The sequence below is a fragment of the Berghia stephanieae genome, chromosome 3 (genome assembly GCF_034508935.2).
Source record: "Berghia stephanieae isolate SIO BIC M18660-M18661 chromosome 3, UCSD_Bste_1.3, whole genome shotgun sequence".
Classification (NCBI taxonomy): Eukaryota; Metazoa; Mollusca; class Gastropoda; order Nudibranchia; family Aeolidiidae; genus Berghia; species Berghia stephanieae.
The window spans coordinates 86,957,808-86,983,349 of NC_088362.1; the positions used below are offsets into that span (position 1 = coordinate 86,957,808).

The 25,542-nt window shown below is 35.1% G+C and overlaps 1 protein-coding gene across 1 annotated transcript; it reads left to right on the top strand.

Moving 5' to 3' along the window:
• Positions 1-889: 889 nt before the first annotated feature.
• LOC144968731 (signal peptidase complex catalytic subunit SEC11A-like) lies at positions 890-16,180 on the top strand. The gene is made up of 6 exons (XM_078907364.1): positions 890-1,032; positions 7,006-7,115; positions 8,645-8,794; positions 10,106-10,225; positions 10,811-10,868; positions 12,581-16,180. Exons 1-6 carry the CDS (start codon positions 976-978, stop codon positions 12,629-12,631), a joined length of 546 nt encoding a protein of 181 aa, XP_078763490.1. The 5' UTR covers positions 890-975; the 3' UTR covers positions 12,632-16,180.
• The last annotated feature ends 9,362 nt before the right edge of the window (positions 16,181-25,542 follow it).

Consider the following 25,542-nt stretch of genomic DNA (forward strand, 5'->3'; position numbering starts at 1 on the left):
CTTTCTTTCTCTCTCTCGCACACCCATACACAAACACACACAAACACACGCACACACACACACACACACACACACACACACACACACACACACACACATAAACAAAACTCCAAGAGGAAAAACGAATCATTTCCTTTCCTTTTTTTAACTGACAAGATAACTTCGTTAAATTTGGGAGGGGATGTAAGTACAGATTTCCTTTTTTTTTTGATTTTTTACAAGGTTGTTCCCCTTGTGCAAGAAACTTTGGATTGTGCTCTACTGCTTGGACCAAAAAATTTCTGCATTGTCTCAGCCTAGAAATAGGAGAGCTAACGCTAGCGGTAGCTCTCCTATTTCTAGGATCTCAGTCTCTAGTCTAAAAAAAAAGCGTTCCATTTTTTTTTTATAAATCATTTCAAAAAATAGTGAGAGTGCAGGTAGACTAGTTACTAGTGCAGGCAGTTGTAGTAGGACAAACGATATCAAGTTAAACCCCCGATCAGGGTTGCCAGATTGATTTCAGTCATTCTGCCAACTGGATAAAAAAAATCTGCCAGATACCACAAAAATCTGCCAAACCGTACTATTTATAGTACCCCCTGTGAAAACTCATCAGTTTTGTTAAACAAAAAATTCTCAAGGCCGATGTCATAAATTTTTTTTTTCATTTCCCAAGTTTAAAAAAATCACTCATACATAAAAATTGCCATGGAAAACGTGGAGTAGACCTATACATTCATCCCTAGGCCTCGGAAAATAAAATCTGCCAAATATCTGCCAAACCGATTTTTCTCTGCCAGACGACTTCAAATTCTGCCAAAAAAAGGACATTTGGTAGAAAATCTGCCAAATTGGCAACCCTACTCCCGATCGATTTTTGAGGGTCTCGCGATTTACCGAGATTTACGGAGAATCAAGGGAGAAAAACGAGAATACACATCATCGTGAAAAGAAAACAAATTCGGACCGGTGTTTTGGTTTCAATCATACAATATGGGAGGCCTAGATTTTGAGTTTTTTGATGAAGTACGACGTATGAACAAACGTCAGGTCAGTATCACAAGTAAATGAGAAAAATAAGATGTCCGTTTGAGGGCTTCCTATAGATTCAAAGACTTTTTCAAAAAAATATAATGTTTAAACGTTGCTGTTTGTAGGAAGGTGGAGGTGGAGATGCAAGGCTGATGATCTGAACTGATGACGATGAGTATAATATAAGTATTAGGAGGTCCCCGAGTCAAGTACTCATGCCTTTTTCTAAACAGGCGGTCAGTGTGCAATAGACTTCTAATTCCAAAAGCGGTACATTTGTAAAGACGTGGTCCCTGTCGAGCGGGTTGATTTCACCGATACTTTGAATTTGACAAACAACCAGCGTGTCAGTCCAGTTCCAGTGTCATGATTTTGGACACTGGATTTTTCTTACTTTCTATTTCTTTTTCATTGGCATTTTTTTGAAGTTAAAAGAAAAAGGGTGTCGTGAACGGATTTCTCCATCTGGTTCTCGATAGGTAAAATATAGGAAAGTGGGCGTCTCCATACGTTTAGGACATATGGGAGGTTAAAAATGCCTTGCCAATGCATCCACGCATCACGTAAATAGTCTCCGCGGGTATGTTCGTCTGGTAATAAAAGCAACAAAAACACAGTCAATACTTGACTAATTTCAATCAACAATCCATTATGAATATTGTAGTAAGAAGACCTTCCGAAAAGGAGGGAAGATCAGTTTTATAACCATGGTGACGTCACAAACTCACAGAAAGTAAGTATTATAATTATAACACACAAAATAGTGAATGGAACTGGAACTCACAAAAAGACACCCAAAGATGTAAACAATTCACAACAGCAACTTAATAGCCAAACAACAACAAACATTGAAACACAACAATAAATACGTTCCACATGATCGGGGAGCGGACTACCATTCCCCAGGCATATGTTTAGTACTACTACTACTACTACTACTACTACTATTACTACTACTACTACTACTACTACTACTACTACTACTAGACGTCTAATAATAATAATGATATGTCTTTATTGTCCTCAAAATAGGGGCAATTTGTCATTTGGTTACACATTTATAACAATCAATACAGTAATACAGAACATACATAACATTATCGTCATCAACAACATTATCATCATTCATCCTCATCATCACATCAACCTTCCAAATATTTCCTTTACCATCCTTCTATTTCACCATTCCCCTATAACTATATATTTGATAACGCCATCACCATCTTCATCTTACCAAACCTGCCGATTCTCACAATTTTTTCGTAATTTTACGAATTTTAGACAAATTTCATTGCCAGTTACGAAAACATGAAATTTTGTTGAAAATTACGAATTTTTAATAATTCTCACTATACTTAAGTAATAATAATAATATTAATAATAGTAATAATTGGCAGTTTAGTGAGCAGCAGCAGTGGCAGTCAAATTGTGACCCAACTCGCCCACAGGAAAGTTGTGACTGGAAATTGCCGTTCGCGTTTTGGGGGGTTCAATTAAAGATGCATAACTTAATTATAAAGAGGAATATCGCAGATATTTTGGTATCATTATTTTCATCTTTCAATTTCCTTTTAAATGGTGCCAATTAAGGAAAAATCCATTAATACAGTGGACTCCGGATAAGACGATGCCCAGGGGAACCGAGAAAAAAAATCGACTTATCCGAAAATCAACTTAACCGGAGTGTAACCAAATGAGCAAAAACGCATGTGAACAAAGCAAACCAATCAACAAATTGGAGTCACCATAATAATGATAATAATAATAATACTTCGGTCAACCCCCCTCCCAAACATATAATATTATCCGACATCAGCAGCACACACTTTGAAGGGACTAATCAGACACACAAAATGTGTGGCGGAATTTTTGCCTTGAATGTGGAATGTATACCAATTAAGTGAAATTATTCCGCGAAAAGCGGAAGGGTAGGAGCCTCTAGGTCAAGGTCATGCTTCTTGTAAATCGTCGAGACAGAAATAGCCGGTATGCCAATTTCCTATGCGATGATTTTCTGTCGCATGCCAGACTCCAAATGCATCTAATCTTCCTTTTCCGCGATAGGTTGGCCATTGTAGTCGTAGATTTGACTTGAATTCTTGATAAAATTGATACTAATTAAGAGGGGCATTACATAGGATGGCCTGGGAGTAGACCCAAAAAACAATCTTGAACTTGAAGTTGCGACAATGTAAAATTTGAGATGGAGAAATTAAAGTTATTCAATACTGCTTATGTACATTGAACACGGACGTCAGGCAAAGCACCTACATCACATCGATGTGTGCCAATCGTTCGCGGATATATTCTGAACCACTGAAAATTCGTACTGGTAGCTTTTTTAACCAATGGAAATACTTGTTTATTTGTGACTTTATTGTAGTCATGAGTGATAAGAACATCGACTTATGGGGAGTTTATTTTTTTTACTAATGTTATATATGAAGAAGGGGGAGGGACCAAGAAAAAAAATTGACTTGGGTAAAAATCGACTTAGGCAACGTCGACGTATCCAGAGTGCACTGTAATTCCAGAAGTTATATGAAGTTAAAATTTGGCAATTTTCAAGTGCATTTATTTTTTTATTTACCGCGTGTGTTTTTAAAATTTAAACGCTTGTTTTTAGAATAACATCTAAACTTTATTCATGCCAAATTTCAGGGCTGTATTTCTATGCGCAGACACCTTTTAACTCTGCGCCGAAATGCCATGTTTACATTATCTTCTCATCATGGCTGCCCGACGATATCAATATTCATATCGATATTTTAAATTTAGTCCATAATATTTTCAGTACTATTATTTACTATGTTTTTATTTTGAATACATACTTTTCAACTTTATTTATGGGAATTTTATAGTTTTTGTTTTAAAAGTTCGTATATTTCTTCTCTCTGTGAAATCCGATATTAATAATATCGATATTTTAAAAATACCAATTGCTTTAATTTTAATTTATTTTTTTACTTTGCCATCAAGTTCATATCATCAAGTTTCTTTCCCTTATGTTTAGATATTTTGTTATCATTTGTATCCATATTCTAAACGCCTTAGCCTTAATGATTATTATGGTAAGAAGTTCTATTAGTTATACATTTTGACACCCCCACACATTGAGAGAAAAAGGGGGGGGGGGGATAAAATTATATTAATTGTCAGTTCAAATGATGTAATAGCAATAAACCCAAAGTGGTTCAGCAGAATTTTTTAAGTATTAAAAGCCAGAACTTTCCTTCGAATTATAATAGGGAATCTGTTTCAATTTATTTGAACTTTTTCAATCTACCATTTTATTTATATGCATTTAAATTGCCAGAGGTAAAAATAAACTCATTATGTCATTACACAACATGTTTATATCTTTTCATTTAAATACTCTCAAACCCTTTTTTATTCTCTATTTATTAATTCAAAGAGGGGAATTATTTGCAATTGTTTCAGTGAGATATTGGAATTAAATCCAAAAGTGATATAGCAAATTGTTTCTTACGCCTAGCCGAGTTTTTAATTATGTAAAATTTGCGTTATATTATGTAATAATGTGTTAATTTGAAATGTTTATCTTCCTCTTTATTAATGTAAATGTATTGTCCTCGATAAGACGAACATTTTGGTATACAATATATGATAAGAACTCCATATTGACCGTTTAAACATTTTTTATTAACATCACGCGATTTCGGTCACAACTTTGCAATGGTAATTTTGGGGTAAAAATCGGTCTGAAATTTCAGGCTTTGAACTGCCGTAACTACATTTCTAATCAAGATAGAAACAAAATTCAAACTGTTTTGTAATCTATGTTGCCAGCTCTTTCATATGACAAGTGTGTGAGGTACATTTAGAATTTCTATTAAACTCCCTAGTAATAATAATGATACAAAGAACTACTAATACTACTACCACCATAATAATGATGTTAATAATGATAATGATAATAACTATAATAATAATGAATAAAGCATTTCTACAGCACATAAGTATGACGATGTAAGGTCAAACTGTGGTTGTTCGTACATGACTTCAGAAATGACTAATTTCCTTGTCAAATTACTAAAAATTGACATAAAGTCTAAATTTGAAGTTTTCAATTTGGCAGGTCTGTCATACTCCATATTATAATATTTTTCCTGTATCAATAGCTGTAAGCTTGTGCTTTGACAGAAAGACAACGGTCATGTTCTCAGATTGTGTTCTCTCTCTCTCTCTCTTTTTTTTTTTTTTTTTTCTCTCCCTCTCTCTCTCTCCCCCTCTCTGTTATTTCTCTCTTCCGCTCTCTTCCTTTCATTCTCTATCCTGACCTCCCATAGTGGGCAGGGAGGTACATACTGTGTCTTCTATCCCCTTATATCTGTTTTCCAACATGCTTTCTGTCTTTGTCTCGGAATGAGATTACTTGCTTTTGTCCTGGCACTGGCCGGAATCTTAGCTGGGAGGGATACAGTCAAAGTCAAATGCATAGTTATTGTTTTGGGAGATGATATTTTTTTCTTTGTAAATCATCTCTCTGATATGTATTATTATTTTTATTTTGAATGTATAATGTATGCATTTAAGTGTGTTCCTCTTTGTTGGATTTTGTGCTTGTGTCTGGATGAGACTTGTAGGTGATTTCAAACTAAGTACATTGGTGGTGTGCTCTTGGATTCTGCATCTGATCCCTATTTGTTCTCAGTTCCCCTTTGAATTACTATTTCTTGGCTGCTTTAATTGTAATTCTAGAAATTTGTACTATCCCATTTTCTTCCTTTTTACTGGCGCTGATATAACCTAAATGTGTTGCAAGCGCCGTAAAACGCTTAAAAACAAAAAACAAACAAACTTTTATTCTCTCCTCCAGTCCCTCTTTATTTTCTCTCTCTTCCTGTGTTTCTCTCCTCTCTTTCCTTCTTTCTCCCTTTCTCTCTCTTCTTCTAAAGATAGGGATTGTGTTCTCTCTGTCTTCCTCCCTCCTTTCTCTCTCTCTCTCTCTCTCTCTCTCTCTCTCTCTCTCTCTCTCTCACTCACTCACTCACTCACTCACTCTCCTCCATTCTTTCCTCTCTGTATGTGAGAAATAGCTATATGCAACAGAGTGAGTTACATACACCATATATGATACACAAACACAATTATATTTTGAGTCCTAATCACACTCCCTAACCTCATAATAACATACATGCATGCACATACACGTGCACATACATTCACCGATTAACCATTCTGCTCATTCTCTCCTCTCTCGGTTTCTTCCACACTTATGTCAGAAATAGGAAAACATATTATATATATATACATTACATGCAATTAAGTTACAGTAAAATTACAAACAGTAAGATAATGAGATTTGCACATCAAATTTCCTCTCTTTCCTATGATTCTATGATTGACATTGACAAGTGTCATGACTATGACTAGAGGATCTTCTGAAATAAGGGATCATTACAGTAAAGGATATAAGTAGTTTATGGAATACTTTATATGATATTAGTAAATATATATTTTTTTATTTCACATTTCATGCTTTCTATGCTATAGCTAAATTAAGTGAGGCTCATCTTGCCATAAAATCAAGCGATGAGCATGGTCTGTGACTGGATAGATATCAGTGACCTTAGAAAAGTCTGGTCCCAACATTGTATCCTTGAGTAAGGTGTTTTACACACATTAACCCATTCAACTCGGGTGTGAATGAGTACCTGGCTAAAGGCAGTGACGAATATTGTAATATGTTATTACAAAAATGGATGCCAGACAGGAAACAGGTACTGTATGAAATGGAAATATGGTTCCATATAGACTGCTGGGGAAATAAATGAAACATTGTGAAGCCCATCAAGCATGGTATATTGTGGGAAATTCACTTTATAAATGTTTATTTTTATTCTTTTATTTTATTTTATCTATATCAACAGTGATATTATGCATTTCAATTATGATCACTATGTACATAATAATACATTTATTATTTACATTATTGCACCCTACTATTTTTTTTTTAAATTGTTACAGCTGTACTATCAAGTACTGAATTTTGGCATGATAGTTTCATCAGCTTTGATGATATGGAAAGGATTAATGGTTGCAACAGGAAGCGAGAGTCCAATCGTTGTTGTTCTCAGGTTAGTCATTGTATTTTTGATTTGGGGTATGAAAGGGGGAAGGGGGGGGGGGGATTTGTGCAAGAAACATCCAGCTATGCATTGAATTGTTTTGTTTCACCTCAAGGAGCACAAACCTGTCTCCGGTATAGAATTTATAGGTAAAATACAGTAATAGTAATTAAAGAAGAAAAAAAAAAAGAAAGAAAAATTGAATCGTCAGTTCAGTATAATTCACAATGACAAATTATGATGTGAATGTATGTGAACAAAATAATAATTAATAAGACATTTAAGTTATAGTGTTATAGTGTGCCTTAACAGGATCATCCTGTCATCTCACAGATGACAAAGATTCCCTGTTTTTTGGGGGGTTTTTTTCACTAAATAACATTAGTAAATATAGATCGCCTATATTGACAAAAATTGTACCTCAAGATGGTGATATCGACATGCCAACCATTGATTCCAACAATAATCTGTCTTTTAAAAAATCAAACATTTTATATACCGTCAAATAGAGCGTGATTTCTCGCAAAAATTTAGTTCTTCTATATGATGAATACTTCTGTCTGGTTGCGGTCCACTATTCGTATTCATGAATACTTCTGAACTAAAGAGAAAATGAGCCAAAGAATTATTAAAATAAAAAAATTTTCTGATTTTTTTCAGAGCATGTATTTTGAAAATTGGTACAACATGAATCAGTGGACAACTTTTTTTTTTTTCAGCACACTATACTATGACAGCACACCGTCGACAAAGCAGCAAAATGATTACAATGGGTTCATTCGCGGCGCTGAAACATGCAAACTGGTCAGACTTTACATCCTTTCACAATTTCAATGCACACATACGTACATCGGCCTCTATAGAGATGATGGGCTCGCTATAAGCAATAAACGACCAATTGCGAACGAAAACGTTACAAAACAAATCTGCAAAATATTTCAAAACAACAGTTTGAAAATCACGATAACAAAAAAACAGTTGACTTCCTTGACGTCACATTCGACATAAAATCCAATTCATTCCAACTGTTCAGAAAACCAAATAACATCATTAGCTACATTAATAAAAACAGCAACCACTCTTATTCCGTCATTGAAAGTATACTAAAAAAAAATTAGCACTGCGTGCGAGCAAACATTCGTAACATAGAGATATTCAACATTGCAGTCGCTCCCTGGAAAGAAGCACTCACAAAAAGCGGATACAACGCATCATTTGAATACACAGATTCCCCCGTCTCATATAAACGCCAACACACAAGTGAAGAATGCAAAATAAGAAATCAGCATATTACTTGGTTCAATCCACCTTTTGACAAAAATGTCAGCGCCAACATTGGACAGCAGTTCCAGAAACTAATCGATACATACTTCCCAAAGAACCACTAGCTACATAATCAACAGAAATACGGTATATATATACATATGGGGCATGATCTGGATTATATGCTAGATGATTTTTAAAACTAAAAGTTTCAAATGCATTAAAAAGACATCCTGTCATTTATACTTTATGGGGTTTCTTTCTTTTCTTTACAGTGGCAGCATGGAACCTGCTTTTCACAGAGGTGATTTGCTGTTGTTGACAAACCACAGGGAGGAGCCCATCAGAGTTGGAGAGATTGTAGTATTCAAAATTGAGGGGAGAGACATTCCCATTGTTCACAGAGTCCTGAAAATCCATGAAAAGTAGGTTTGATTTGGGTCTTTCAGGTGGGGGGGGGGGGGGGGGCTTCAATTACTTTCTCTGAACTGGAGTAGGTAACTCTTATTGTCTCAGAGTGTGTCTAACACTGAATGCCGTAAATGATCGTAAATTTTCATCTAAGGTAATGTAGTTGTTAAATACAGCATTCTCAGTTTTCTGCGTATTTGCAGAATTCTGTGAGGTCCTGATATTTTCCGGTTAATGCAGTTGAGGATTTCATTTTAAATTATTTATAAAGATAATAGTGAAAGTGATAGTGTCAGGGAAATTCAGGTGTCATGTTTATTTCTATAATTATTTCAGTTTTGTTATTTATGCTTCTGATTTTCACTAATATTTTAGTTTTTATTTTGGTTTTTAAGATTTGCTATCTGGGTGGGGTTCCTGACTTCCCATAGTGGATAGGGAGGCACTTACCGTGTCTTCTGTCCCCCCTAATCTGTTTTCCAACTTTCTTTCTGTCTTTGTCTTGAGATGAGATTACTTGGTTTTGTCCTGGCCCTGGCAGGATACCCTAGCTGGGAGGGAAGCAGTCAAATGTATAGTTAGAGTTTTGGGAGATAATATTTTTTGTCTTGTCAATCATCTCTCTGTTGTGCACTATGTTGTGTTTTGTTTACATATTATATATATTTGTAAACATTTGAGTGTATTCCGCTTAATGGGGACCTGTGCTTTTAGGTGATTCAAACTTAGTACTTTGATAAAGTGCTCTTGGAATCTACATCCGTTTCCTATTTGAACCAATTCCCATTTGTCGTACCTTTTCTTGGATGCTTTAATTGTAATTCTAGAACTTTTTACTGTCCCATTATCTTCCTTTTTACTGGTGCTGATATGACCTTAATGTATTGCAAGCGCCATAAAGCCCTTTAATAACAAACAAAACATAAGATTTCATACTAAATCTACTGCTTTTACTACTACTACTACTACTACTACTACTACTACTACTACTACTACTACTATAACTACACTTTATATATAATACAAACATATATATTGAAGATAAAAGAATAATATTTCGAAATACTCTCTCTCTCTCTCTCTCTCTCTCTCTCTCTCTCTCTCTCTCTCTCTCCTCTCTCTCTCTCTCTCTCTTCTCTCTCTCTCTCTCTCTCTCTCTCTCTCTCTCTCTCTCTCTCTCTTATAATATATATTATATATATATATATATATATATATGTGTGTGTGTGTGTGTGTGTCTTGCTCTCACTCTTCCCATCCCTGAGTTTTTAGTAGTATGCAAAATCAATGTCATTGTATTCAACTATGTAAATTGCTTCCTTCAGGTCGGATGGGTCCCTCAAATTTTTGACGAAGGGGGATAACAATTCAGTAGATGACAGGGGACTGTACGCTCGGGGACAGTTATGGCTGCAAAAGAAAGATGTTGTTGGCAGAGCAAAAGCGTATGTGTTTATATATTGATTGAATATGTGATTGTCATTGAGCCTTTGATAATTATTAAGAATGTAGTGCTTTGCTCAGATTTAAAATATGCTCAAAATCTATTATCATTTAAAAAAATAAATAAATTGAAATTCTAAATTCTCAGTTTTGTGAAATTGCTGGGTTGAATTTGCACGATATATTTTCATTCCCAGCTACTCATTTCTTCCTATTGTCATCCACTCCTATTCTTCTTCTTCTTCTTTTTCGTCTTCTCTCCTCCTCCTCTTTTTCACCCTCTTCTTCTTCATCTCCTCCTCCTTCTCTTCACCCTCTTCTTCATCTTCTCCTCCTCCTCTTCACCCTCTTATTTGCTTCTAAAGTTGCTTCTCCATTGCAGTTTTAGTGTTTCATACAAAGCATCTTTGTTGAAATAATTATTATACTATTAAAGAAAGAGAGGATTTATCATTTTCAAAAAATGGATGTTTCTTCTATACAAGGTGTGTATATATTATATAATAATTTAATGGTATTATAAATTATACAAGCTAAAAAAAATTTCAGTCATACAGTTTCAATTTCTTTTGTATTTTCATCTCCAGATTTTTGCCATATGCTGGAATTGTAACAATTTTGATGAACGATTATCCAAAATTTAAGGTTTGTATAAACTAAGTCATTTAATGTCATCTATACACATCTAATTCCCATGGGAAACCTCATTATTTAATGGGTAATTTGAGGAATGACTGAAATAACTAATGTGCCAGCTGCAAGGTGAGCAATTAGTTCGGGGGGGGGGGGTGTCTTTGGCTCCAGGTAAAACGATAATGCCAAAAGTTTGGTTGGACACAGGCCTTCCAGATGTTTATGAAATGTCCTTTTCACTTTGCCGACTCATCGTGCTTATGACAATAATTGAAGCCAAAGCCTATATTGCAATACGATATTCATATTTCGGAGTTATTTCAAGAACATAGTTCTGAATCAATTCCCTGCACTTTGGATAATATATTTTAAAAGATACAAATTTAACTGCTGTTCTGTCTATATCCCTATGCATATTGCATGTCTCTTCTGCTCAGCTGGACACATTTTTATGTTTTATTAAAATTACTCAAAAGCTTCATTTGAGGACAGGAACATACAAAATCATACATACTCATTCACTCTACTGTGAAATTTGCAGCACACTTGAAAAGTGTAAAATATTGCGCCATATTTCATGAGTATAGTATTTTACCCAATAACAGTTGTACCAGAGTATTATGATGTTATCAACTCCATACTAAATGCCATTTGATTTCAAGATGAAACACCTTCCACTCTGATTATTAAAAAGCAACTTGTTGTCTTGTAAAATACAATCACAACCAAGAGCCATAGGGTCCGTGTGGAGTTGAAGTTCATCCTGATTTGTGTAGTGGTAAATGGATAGAGGCAATAACCTGTAACCTGCTAGCTTGCTTTTGGGTAGGACGCTCCTCTGTCGCAGTCTATCCTAAAGTAACATTTATCAGATCTTACAATTGACAGACTTCGCTTGCTTATTACTCCTGGGTCGTCAGGGGATCTGAAAAAACTCAACCATCCCTCTCCTCCCAGTCGAGAACTCTACCAATGAAATCTTTGGTCCTGTTCCCCATCCCCCGAAACTAAAACAAAACATAAGATATGCAACATTAATCAACTATTAATTGGAAAAGGCTGATGAGATTTTCAGGCTTGCCAACCAATATGATTTCTCATATTTTGATACACTTTTAGGTCACGGTCACACAATGGAAATATGGACCAAAATATAGATGATCGGAAGATCAAAACTCTGAAGTCCACATACGGCTTTTATTTAATTTTGGGAGGATCAGACCTGGTCACAGGAGGATTGATCCTCCCGAATTTAATTTAAACGTGGTGCGCAAAGCTCCATGTAGACTTCAGAGTTTTTATCTGTCGATCGTGAAAAACGGGGCTTCATAGGTTTGATAGGCTGATTGCGAAAAATCATAGGTGATAAATGAAAGATAAATATGATAGAAATAGAAGAGTCAGATGCAGTTGTTTCCAACTAGATGTAGAACTCAGTATCAACACAGAAGACTATCACAGATATATGGGGGAATATGAGAAAAACAGTCTGATTTTTTTAAAAATCTATATTAACGTTATTAATGTATTGGCTGATGCTGGTTGGCAATTCTGAATTATGAACTGCCTTGTGCATGGCAAATCACTTATAAAATTTATTCTTAATGTGTTGCTTCAAAGCAAGTTCAACTGTTGCTTTTCAATTAATTAATGGTATGTTTCAAATCTGAATTCATTTAATTTACATAGGAATGTTTGTTTTTGTTTTTTTCTTTCTTCTCCAGTATGCCATCTTAGCATTCCTGGGTATCTTTGTACTGACACATCGAGAATAACAGAAACATGATTTGTGAACCTGGTTCAAGAGTGATTTTTAATTTGAGTGAAATAGTCAGGAAGAAAGAAAAGTGTGATTGGTTTTCTTTTTTGAACTGCTGTAACTGTTCAAGGCAATTTATGTGACATTTTATGAAATCACATTGTTTTCATCTATTTTGAAATATTTATTATATTTGATTTACTCACTCCTCTAAGTGCAACTTATGGTCAATTTCAAAACGAATCATGTATATTATTATATGTTGCTCATTCAGATTTATCGTTATTAGATGTTAATCAAAGTCTGGTGCATTGCACAGACTTGCCTCTTAAAGCATACCTGCCAAGCACCCCAATAAAATCGGATTATTGAGTGCCCGACCGTAAGATGGAAAACTCGTGTCTTGACCAAAAAAAACAACAAACAATTTTAGATAAAGAAAATGCGATAATGTTTCATGTTGGTGAGTGCAACTTTTAAAAATTTGTGGTATTAGGTAATACTCATTAAGGGATGCTGGGCAACTTTCATAAAAAGTATCGGATATATTACAGTGAAATGAAAGGAAATATTTGTAAGATTAAATAGAGACTCATAAGTTACATCTACAGTCTACAGCAGCAGCCCCCTACCCTTTTCGTGTAAGTACAGTCTTTTAAATAAAATTTAGATTTACCCCTATTTTTTTCCCCAGACTCTTTTTTTTTTTAGTTTGACTCTTCTTTTTTTTTTCAGCATATGTTGGCAGGTATGCTTAAAGAGATTAGATAGGTCATATAGATTTTGTGCAGAGTTCACATTTTGTTCAACGTTTTTTCCTCCAGTTATTCAAAAAATTTTAATGAAAATTGTTGAAAATGTTACTATATTGCTTAGATATTAATTTGTGATTGATTTGAATTACATTATATCAGTTCTAAAGCGTTTAACATTGATAATTCACAATAAGAGTAACGTTGGAAATAATGCTTTTCAGGTGGATACAGATTTATTTAATTGATCAAGGTTGTCAATTTTCTGTTTATTTACGTAATTCAGTATGTTGTAAGCACTCAATATATTCTCCAATCACCTGCCAAATGGAATAAAAGTAAGTACATAATGTCTTATACTGGAGTTTAGCACTCAGAACGGGCCAGTCTATGTGTTCATGTGAAAGTTCAGTAAATTTTTGCCCCCCGAATTGGCAACCCTGATTGATGTTTTAATTTTTAAAAAGAAACCAACAGAATTTTTGTTTGTTGCCATTGGCAGGTCTGATTGCATACATCAAAGCACATTCACCGTCACCTCTGTGCTTATGCTGTTTTTATTTCAACTACTGTGACTTTTAAATCAAATATGGTGCTAAATTTATCTTAATGAAGCAAAATAATATCAAAACAGCATCAAATCATTTTGGTGATTGTGACTCCTGCTCTTCAAACTGACATTGTGTAGCTTCAACAATTCTTTCAAATTCATCTCATCTATTCTTTATTCTGGTTTTGCACGAGTCTCCAATGATAAGTAATTAACAGCACATGATGATTTAATTGCTTTTCTATATATGGAGGTTTACTCCGGAGCTTGTTGGGTTGGTTTTTTTGTGAGATCACCCGCTTGTCACATACCTTCAGAAATTCCAACTTTTTTCATTAAACTGCAAAAACAAATTTTAGAACATGCATTTATTCCTATTTCCACGGGGAATTCATAGTTCAATATAAGCATGTGTGATTAAAAACTATCTCAAACGTATACTTAGTCAAATACCTGATTAATTCGGAAAAGAGTTTTCCTAGATTCATCCATAAACTTTTTTCAACTTTTCTGCCTTTTCATTCTAACCCATCCCATCCCATACTAATTTTTGAAAATGTTGTATTTGACTGCTTTAGAATTGATAATTATTTGGATCAATGTGATTTCTTGCGATTAGAACCTTTTATTATTTACCATCTAATTTACATGACATTATTTCTTAAGACTTTTTGTTTAATGGTTTGGTTTGTTTGATTTTGTTGTTGTTTTTGTTTTCTTTTTTTCAATATGCACAGTTACACAATTCTGTGCAATAACAGTTTTAATGATACTCGATGTTTTGTCAGTAAATTTTTTTTAAGCTGTTTTAATTCATTATCTAATAAAATAATCTACCAAAAAAAAAAGACTAGAGAAAGTGATAATCTTTGCCTTCATAGCGTGAAATGTGTTGTGATGGTTTGGGATGGTATCTTGAAATACTTTTGACTTTCCATACATTATCATTGCAATACAACACTTATTATTGAATATTATAGGAATCGGCATTGCGTTGTTGGATTTCTATTTGTAGAAATATCAAATACAATGAAGAAAGTCTTTTTTTTTTATAGCACAATTATGTGGAAAATCTGTAAAAGTCATGCGTAGGAAAACTTATTTGTAACCATTACTTTGTCCCAAAAAAACTTTTTGTTTTTCTTGTTTTTTTTTTTTTTTGATTGTTTGTTTATCATTTGCTTTTCAAAACTGTCCAAAGATATCAGATCATTTTGTTTTGTTTATCATTTGCTTTTCACAATTATGTAATTATTGAAAATTTGAAATGTCTTTATTACAGTCTATGAAATCGCCTTTAACTTGTCAGATTTTAGATCACTAAGCTTGAATGTATAGTATATATATACACACGTAGTATGTACTGCACTCAAAAATTAATGCAACACTTATTTCAAACGTGAATGTCAAGTAACCAGAGGTCATAAGGTAGTGATATTTTACTTGTTGATACCCTAACCATTCAAAATGTCGATTCCAAAATATCTTTGAGATGCATTGAAATAAAGTGTATAAAGATCAGGCTTGCATATATGTCATTCTTGCGGAGGGCAGACTTACCAAAAACCGACATATTTCAATGAACTCCTCAGTAAATTAGCATAAACTTCTTGGTGGAGTTCCTGACCTCCCATAGTGGGCAGGGAGGTACATACTGTGTCTTCTATCTCCCAATATCTGTTTTCCAACTTGCTTTCTGTCTTTGTCTTGGAATGAGATTACTTGGTTTTGTCCTTACTCTGGCTGGGAGGGAAACAGTCAAATATTTAGTTAGTTTTGGGAGATGATATTTTTTTCCTTGTAAATCATCTCTCTGTTATGCATTGTATTATTTTTCCTTTTACATATGTATGATTTATAATCAATTGAGTGTGTTCCTCTATGCGGGGACCTGTGCTTGTGTCTGGATGACACATTTAGTTATCTCAAACTAAGTACACTGATAGTGTGCTCTTGGAATCTACATCTGTTCCCTATTTGAACCAATTCCCCTTTGTCTTGCTTATTCGTGGGTGCTTTAATTGTAATTCTATAACTTTTTACTATCCCATTTTCTTCTTTTGTACTGGTGCTGATATGACCTAAATGTGTTGCGAGCGCTGTAAAACCCTTTAAAACATTACATAAACTTGAAAATATATGTTTTCTTCCTTTTCTCTCTTTACATTTTATTCCACATTTCAAAACATCATTGTTGAATCTATATGATTATGAAAAAATCTGTATTGTTGTTTATGAATAAATTATTTGTTCACCGTAGTAATTTCATGCATCACATTTTAAATAATTGATGGTCCATTTAGTGTTACGAAGATATTTGTGCCTGGTATATATTGTGTGACTCAATGAATGATTGGTAGTTGCTGTAGATGAATGAAGATCAGTTTTCCTCGACTTATCTCAAATTTCCAGATTTTCCCTCAGTGGGGGGGAAATAGATACGCTTATTTGATTTTATTGGCATTCAATGACATTCAACAACCCTTTGATTGATTGTAGAAGCAAGACATTTGATGACCAGTACACAAAATCTTTTTGATGTAGTAACCCATTAATCTGGGTGGGGTTCCTTACCTTCCATAGTGGGCAGGGAGGAACTTATTGTGTCTTCTATCCCCCTATATCTGTCTTTCAACATGCTTTCTGTCTTTGTCTTGGAATGAGATTACATAGTTTTGTCCAGGCCCGGGTACACTAGCTGGGAGGGAAACAGTCAAATGTATAGTTAGAGTTTTGGGACATGATATTTTTTGTCTTGTAAATCATCCTCCCTCTGTTATGCACTGTATTATGTTTTGTTTACATATTATATTTGATTTGTAAACATTTGAGTGTGTTGGTCTAAATGGAGATTGGTGCTTGTGTCCGGATGAGACTTTTACTTTTAGGTGATCTCAAACTAAGTACTTTGACAGTGTGGTCTTGGAATCTACATCAGTTTCCTATTTGAACCAATTCCCCCTTGTCTTACCTTTTCTTGGGTGCTTCATTTGTAATTCTGGAACTTTGTATTATCCCATTTTCTTCCCATTTACTGGCGCTGATATGACCTTAATGTGTTGCAAACGCCATAAAACCCTTAAAAACAAACAATGACCCATTAATGAAAGTTTCATTCATCATTTTTTGTGGTTGTTTCTACATGGTTCTACAAGGATCAAAGACCGTTTATAAAAAGAATAGTCTGTCCCTGCGGAAAGTTGCCATTTAAAACCCCAAAAGTTGCAAAAAGTTGCCATAAAAAAGGGCAAAAGTTGCCATAAAAAAGGGCAAAAGTTGCCATAAAAATTGCCAAAAGTTGCCAAATTTTGCGGAACATTATCTGACAGGGGGGGGGGGGGAGAAAAAATTGCGATTCGCAAACGCACAAACAAAGGCCAAAGTTTCAATTTAAACCACATCTGTTTATTACCTCAGCAGCAGTAATATTAATAATGATAATGATAATAATACAGTATACTGGTGTTATACTGGTACGGTCAGTCATCACCAAAAAGTGTGCTAGTATCCGATCGTGCCGGAATCCGATAAAGGCCTTTAAGGCCCTTGGACCAAGAGATTCTTTGTATCTCCTGATTTCTGTAGCAGGCACCTCTTTCATTCCAGGCAGAGATGAAAGATCAGTGTCATCAAACATAATAATAAGTCTGCTAGGATCAAAAAAAGGCAACTGTTTAATAAATTGAATCCCTAGTTGGCCTTCGTGTGGACATATACTTGTCCAACTTTTGACTGGCACCAGAAAAGGCCTGGCAGAACTTGTCCTGCATCTCCAGTTTTTCACACTGGTCCATGCCTTCAGGGAAAAACCGCTCTGCCTCAGGCAATGACATGCCACACGCATCAAATTTAACTTTCAAGTCCTCCAGTCTTGACCATGCCTACAAATACACACACATAGAGTTATCGAACTCGAAGCCCAGTCAGTCTACAAGGGTTGTTCGGTCAAAAAAAGCTGAGTATCCAGTTAGTTAAGGGAAAAGTCCACCAAAAAATAAATATTCAGGAAAATCGCGGACAGTTGCGGGTAACAGCTGAAATCACGGCCGCGAATTGCCATTCGGCCGCGAAATACGACGGGGACAGAATAGTCACAGTCATCAATATAAATTCCCTGTATTCATCCCATAGGGGTAATTTGTCTCTAGGGTCTAATCCAAGGGAAGACTGGAATAACCCAGACGTCAGCCACAGTGCAGCACTGCAAATTGAGCTAGAACGAGATAACTTATTCAAGTTCAAGGCCACACAGTGCAGGGGCGGATGATCGAACTCGGTACCTTTCAGGTACAAAGCAAAGTCGGTACCGCAGAGCTACGCTGCCCCATATCACAGGAGGGAAGGGAAAATAGAGATAAAGAGTTCGGGGAAAACCATTCTTCATTTTTGACTAATGTGGTTAAATAAATTTTACTGAAGTGCAATAGTTATAGTTATTGTATACATGAGACTTGTATGGTTCACTCTGTGAGTGGAATTTGTTTGTCATGGTTTCCTTTCCTATAACTATAAGGAAGGAAGAGATACAGAGTCTGTTATGAATCAAAATAATAGTTTTTTGTTTGTTTGTTGGGTTTTTATTTTTTTATTTTGGGGGTTTTTTTTGTTCATCCTAGCGGAAATCAAGATAGCATGACATTATAGAGAATTTTATTTTAATTAGGGGACCCGTAATATAAAAAACAGATAGCTAAAATCATGATTCTTTCTCTGCTTTTGGGCAAGTGTTAATCCTATTTTTTTTAGAACCTCGGATTTCAATGTCAGCATTGAATTTTTAACAGATGCAATTATAGAGCTAGTTTTTTGAGCCATCAGTATTAGTATCAGTTTGGAATCGCAAGCTGCTTCTCATGATCATGCACCTTAGTCAATCTGATGAGTTGTCATTGAATATCCCAATGGGAAAGAGAAATGTCTGGCCCCTTGCCAAGGGATTCAAAATAGGCCCATCATTATTGCTTCTTCTATGCGCCTACATCAAATAAAAAATCAGTTTTATCTTTCTGTCCTGTTATGGACTGAGATAATTTGGCTGTGTCTGGAGACTGTTGACCGAGTGATAGTGATAGTCATGGTTGTTCCTTTTGGTGATTGTTTTTTTTTTTTTTTCATTTTTAATATGTCTAGTATAGTATTTGTAGTTATCATATATAACCATTTGAATATATTCCATTAGTTACACGCGAGATATACCCTCTTCTATCTTTTTTCTTCATTAAAAAAAAAATGGGGTGTTTGCAACAGTGATATACTCCATAATGTCCCTTATTAGTAGCGCTGAAATATCGCTAGTTCTTAAAAACCTCAAAATCTCACTGCTGATTGAAGTAGTTGTAGGAGAGAAGATTATGATGTAGTGGTGATGGTAATTCATTGCATGTACTGTTTTGATTTCCTCATAAGTTTCATCTTTGCCATCTGTTGGTAAATGTTAATATTATTGCACACAGATTGTTCATGTTGAAAATGGTTTATTATTAATGAATTAATATGCTAAACGTAAAATGTTATTTTAAAGTTAGTAGGTTGAAATCAAATGTTGGTTAATTAAGATCTCTTTCCATTTCTTTACAGTTCTTTTCTTTTTTAATATATATATATATATATATATATATATATATATATATATATATATATATATATATATATATATATATATATATATATATATATATATATATATATATAACAGGAATATTATTTGGAATGGTTGCGTTTGATCAAATATTTCAATATTTGGTCATGAAAGAAGGGAAGAACGAGTCTAATTTACTTTCACTTTTATGTTTTGAATAAGGCAACTGTCAATCTCGAAGATTTTAAAGTCAAAAGATTGAAGTTTTATGTAAGTTATAGATGTTTATGTTGAGTGGCAATGGGTACATTTTTTTTTTATATGGGAAAGGACATGAAATAAATTATGATGTTATTGTGTTAAAATAATTGTCATTTGTTCACTTCCAGTATTTTGTGGGTGGGGTCCTTTGACCTCTCATGGTGGACAGGAGGTCATTTGCTGTCTTTTATCCCCTTTATATCTGTTTTCCGAGTTGCTTTCTATCTTTATCTTGGAATGGAATTGCTTGGTTATGTTCTGGGCTTTGCTGGAGTCCTTAGCTGAGAGGATCAGGATAGCTGTCTGGGTGGGGTTCCTGGCCTCCCATAGTGGGCAGGGTGGCACTTATTGTGTCTTCTATCCCCATACATATATCTGTTTTCCAATTTGCTTTCTGTCTTTGTCTTGGAACGAGATTACTAAGTTTTGCCATGGCCCTGACTATAGTGCTTGGCTGGAAGGGAAACAGTCAAATGCATAGTTATTATTTGAGAGATATTTTTTTTTCCTTGTAAATCATCTCTCTGTTATATACATATTGTTATATCTGTTATTTTGAATGTATAATGTAAGCATTTCTGGGTGGGGTTCCTGACCTCCCGTAGTGGGCAGGGGGGTACATACTGTGTCTTCTATCCCCTTATATCTGTTTTCCAACATGCTTTCTGTCTTTGTCTTGGATTGAGATTACTTGGTGTTGTCTTGGCCGGAGTTCTAGCTGGGAGGGAAACAGTCAGCTGCATAGTTATTGTTTTGGGAGATGATATTTTTTCCGTGTAAATCATCTCTCTGTTATGTATTATGATATGTTATTTTATTAATGGCGACTTTTGTCATTTTTTGTGGCAACTTTTACACACAAAAAATTGGCAACAAACGCAGATGCTAGACCTATAGTGTGCTCTTGGAATATACATCTAATCCCTATTTGAACCACTCCCCTTTATCTTTCATTTTCTTGGGTACTTTCACATTAAATTCTGGATTTTTTTTTTTTTCACTATCCCATATTCTTCCTTTTTTACTGACGATGAAATGACCTAATTTAGCATCGTAAAACCCTTAGTTAAAAAATATAAAAACAAACCTGTATTATGTGGGTTTGTTTGTTTTTGGATTTGTTTGTTGGGGGGGGGGGGGTAAATATTTTCTTTTGTTTTATTTTTTGTTTGTTGTTTTTGTTTTTTTTTTTGTTTTTTTGTTTTTTGTGGGGGGTTTGTTGGGTGTGTCTTGTTTCCCATACCCTCTGGGTGGGCTTCCTACCTCCCATAGTGGGCAAGAGGTCACCTGCTGTGTCTTCTATCCCCTTATATTATGTGTTTTCGGAGTCGCTTTCTGTCGTGTTTTGGAATGGGATTAGACTACCGTACATGTACTTGGTTTTGTCATGTCCCTTGCCGGAGTCTCTAGCTGAGAGGGAAGGTTATCTGTTTTGGGAGATGACACATTTTTTTCCCTGGTAAATCATATCTCTGTTATGTAGTGTGATATATTATTTTTGTTTTGAATATCACATTTTGTGAGCATTTGAGTGTTTTTCTGTTAGTGGGAGTGGAACCCTATGCTTATGTCTGGATGTGACTTTTAGGCAATCTTTAAGTACACTAAGAGCGTACTCTTAGAATCTACACCTGTTTCCAATATGAACCATTCCTCCCTCTCTTGCTTATTCTCGTGTGCTTTTAATAACTGGGGAGGGGGGGGGGGAGTGGCCGAGTAGTTAAGGCATTGCACTGTGACCCAGAAGGTCCCGGGTTTGAGGCATTTTCATTGGGCAAGATTATTAACCCCAAAATTGCTAACTTTGGACACCATGGGTGATTCCTGTTGACATCAGACATATTGTTTGATGGATAATCTATACTCCTTCGTGGAATGCCTAGTCCGTGTTATTCTGTGGTACCGCGATGGAAGGCGTAATTTTTCTTTGTTTTTAAAAAATATATCTAAACTATTTGTTTACTATCCCAATTCTTTTTGCCTGGGGTTGAAATGACCCAAAATGTGTCGCAAGCGCCGTAAAACCCTTGAAGTCAACAAACAAAAAATCGATGTTTTGGCCTGTTGAAACATACAAAATCCAAGACAAAAAAACACCCGCGCACACAAAACGAGAAAAAATATGAATGAAATCAAAAGGGAGAGATATGGCGACAGGAAGAATATAATACACATTGGCTGGACAAGTAGAGGTTTAAAATGATCGTGATGGGATTCCCCGACGTTTAGTTGTTTTACTCTAGACTAGAATATTTTGGTATGCATATATTGATTTGGGCCCTTCAAATTTACTCTTCTCATAACTTCCAGTTGCAGTGATCATGTTTTTCGCACAAACTGTGTTGATCTGTAAATAAACTTTTAAAAGAAACATACAGTGTAATTATGTTCTGAGAGAAGACCCATGAAGATCTTGAAAGAAGACTCGTGAAGAAGGTCGATTTGCTATTTCATTTAAATATTTGGGTATTGATGACAGTAATAATTACAGTACTTTAACATTGCAGTTGTAGCTTAAGTTTTTTGGGGTTTTTTCTACAACTTCAAAATGGTGGTGTAGAGTCCCTCTAAAATGTCAATTCAGCTTGTGTTGTTCAAAATACCTTTTTTTTCTGGGTGGGGTTCCTGACCTCCCATAGTGGGCAGGGGGCCACATACTGTGTCTTCTATCTCCTTATATCTGTTTTCCAACATGCTTTCTGTCTTTGTCTTGGAATGAGATTACTTGGTTTTGTCCTGGCCCTGGCCGGAGTCCTAGCTGGGTGGGAAACAGTTAAATGCATAGTTATTGTTTTGAGAGATGATATTTTTTTCCTTGTAAGTCATCTCTCTGTTATGTATTATTATATTTGTTATTTTGAATGTATAAATTTAGTATTTGAGTGTGTTCCTCTTTGTTGGATTTTGTGCTTGTGTCCGGATGAGACTTATAGGTGATTTCAAACTAAGTACATTGGTGGTGTGCTCTTGGATTCTGCATCTGATCCCTATTTGTTCTCAGTTCCCCTTTGTCTTACTTTTTCTTGGGTGCGTTAATTGTAATTCTAGAACTTTTTACTATCCCATTTTCTTCCTTTTTACTGGTGCTGATATAACCTAAATGTGTTGCAAGCGCCGTAAAACCCTTAAAAACAAACAAAAAAAAAACCTTTTTTGTATGCAACTCAAAGCACATTACTCTGTAAAATTCCAACAAGGAATGATCTTTCGTTAAAAATAAAATTTGATTCATACAATCAATCATTCATTTACCCTTTTTGAGTCTTGAATGCCAAGATTCCGGTTTCAAGTTTTCCAAGAAATCCGCCCTGCATGTGTACCATAGCTACAAAGGATAGCATACAAGAAAAAGTAGCTTTTAGGTCCGCCTTATGAAGGGAAGTATTTTCAGGTTTCGAGTGTTGGCTAAACTGGATTTCAGGTATTTATACGGGGGAGCGACACTAAAGGATCATTTTTTAATGAGATGAACTATTCTAAATTTCTGTGCATGGTCATAATGTATATGTTTGGGAAGGACGATTGCATGCAATTTTTTTCGAAAAAAGTTGTCCGTTGCTATGGAAACGACGCCATATTGGAAAATAAACAACAAATCTTTAACAGTCAAGGCTTTTTTGTTTATCAACCGATTGCCATAATATTTTGGCCGTGGTAGAAAAAAGGAAAATAAAGAGGCTTCAGAAGCCCTATTTTTTTTTTTTTTTTTAATTAGAAACTTTAAAAATTAAATTACACCGTTATTCAAGAAAGGAGACAAGAGTAATCCGGGCAATTATCGACCAGTTAGCCTCACCTCAGTGGTTTGCAAAATAATGGAGAGCATTATTAGAGACTATGTCATAACTCACCTAAAGAACAACAAGTTACTGTCTGAATGCCAACATGGCTTTGTTTCTGGCAGGTCATGTTCAACTAACCTCCTAAAGACTTTAAATGATTGGACAGAGTTTCTCGACCAAGGATCTTCGGTTGACGCAATCTACTTAGATTTTGCTAAAGCTTTTGATTCTGTTCCCCATCAAAGACTCTTAAACAAACTGGAAGCTCATGGTGTACAAGGAAATACTCTAAGCTGGATTAAGCATTTTCTAGTAGGCAGGAAACAGAGAGTTAGCGTGCAAGGCACAGTGTCAAATTGGACAGAAGTTCTTAGTGGAGTGCCACAAGGCAGCGTCTTAGGTCCAACTCTTTTCGTAATCTTCATTAATGATTTACCAAGTATTTTGTCTAGCTCATGTTCAATGTATGCCGATGATACTAAAGTATACAGAAAGGTAAACAATCTAGAAAATAGAGACAGTCTTCAGTTAGATATTGACAATCTAGTCAACTGGGCAGACGATTGGCAACTGAAGTTCAACGCTGGAAAATGCACAGTGCTACATCTTGGAACGAAAAACAAAATCTTTCACTACGATATGAGACAGCATCACTGTAGCGACAGAACAGCTCTGAATAAGTCAAAACTTGAGAAAGATTTGGGAGTACATGTTGATACTAAATTAAAATTCTCAAAGCATATAGAAACACAAGTTAATAAGGCAAACAGAATCCTTGGACTCATCAATAGATCTTTTACCTATTTAGATGCAGCAACTATGAAAATACTATTTACTGCATTAGTCAGACCCCATCTCGAGTTCAGCAACTCAGTATGGTCACCACAATTTGAGAAAGATAAGAAACTTATTGAAGGCGTGCTTCGCAGAGCAACAAAAGTAATTCCTGGGTTGAAAGATAAGCAATATGAGGATAGACTGAAACGTATTGAAATTCCAAGCATGACATACAGACGAGTACGAGGTGATATGATTGAAACATACAAGTTTACACACAGTTTGTATCAAGTCGAGAGTAAACTTTTCGTGTTTGCAAACAATGGAACCAGAGGTCATAATTACAAGCTGCATAAACCAAGGTGTAACACATCGCTTAGGCAACACTACTTTAATCAACGTGTGATCGACCGCTGGAACAGTCTCCCTGAAACGGTGACCAATGCTCCAAGTGTCAACGCCTTCAAAAATAGCTTAGATAGCCACTTAGCAGATTACATGTTTAGCATAGTTGAACCGCCCATTAAGATCCCATCAAAGGGTTAGACGTATATACAGGTCAAAAGATCTGTTAGGGTTAGGGCCTTCAATTTATCAAAAAGTTTATATATTATAGATACAGGTCAAAAGATCTGTTAGGGCTTTTTATTGACTTTTATCTCGATGAACTGAATGCCAAGATCAGCAAAGGCACAAAACGCCTAATACGCTGGAAAACTATACTATACTATACTAAATTCAAAGTTATTACTCGATTATTCCCCTTGAAAATGTTACATAATTGCAAATTACTAATTTTTTTTTTTTTTTTTCAAAAATCCGGCTTCTAGAGAACCTGTGTATTTGTATAACACTCATTTGTAGAAAGTTTGAAGAAGATTGATTGAAAATTGAGGGAGCAGTTAGGTTTTTAATGGCGAAAATTGGAGTCTTGAGAAAAAAAAACAGTTAAAAGTCAAAATGGGCATATTATTTTTAACCATACGTTATTTTGAAGAAAAAACACCGAACATGAAGTTCTCCCACTGCCAATTTTTATGCAGACAAATGGTCACACGACAAAATCTTATCAAAATCTAATTTTAGCCAACTGGGACAAATTTAATCATTTTTAACACCCTTTCAGTCTCGGGCACCCATGTTTTGAATGTCGGTGATAACATCCATCATGCACCCGAAAGAAAAAAAAAAACGGTCAATTATAAAGGTCCTATTATTTGTCCTTTT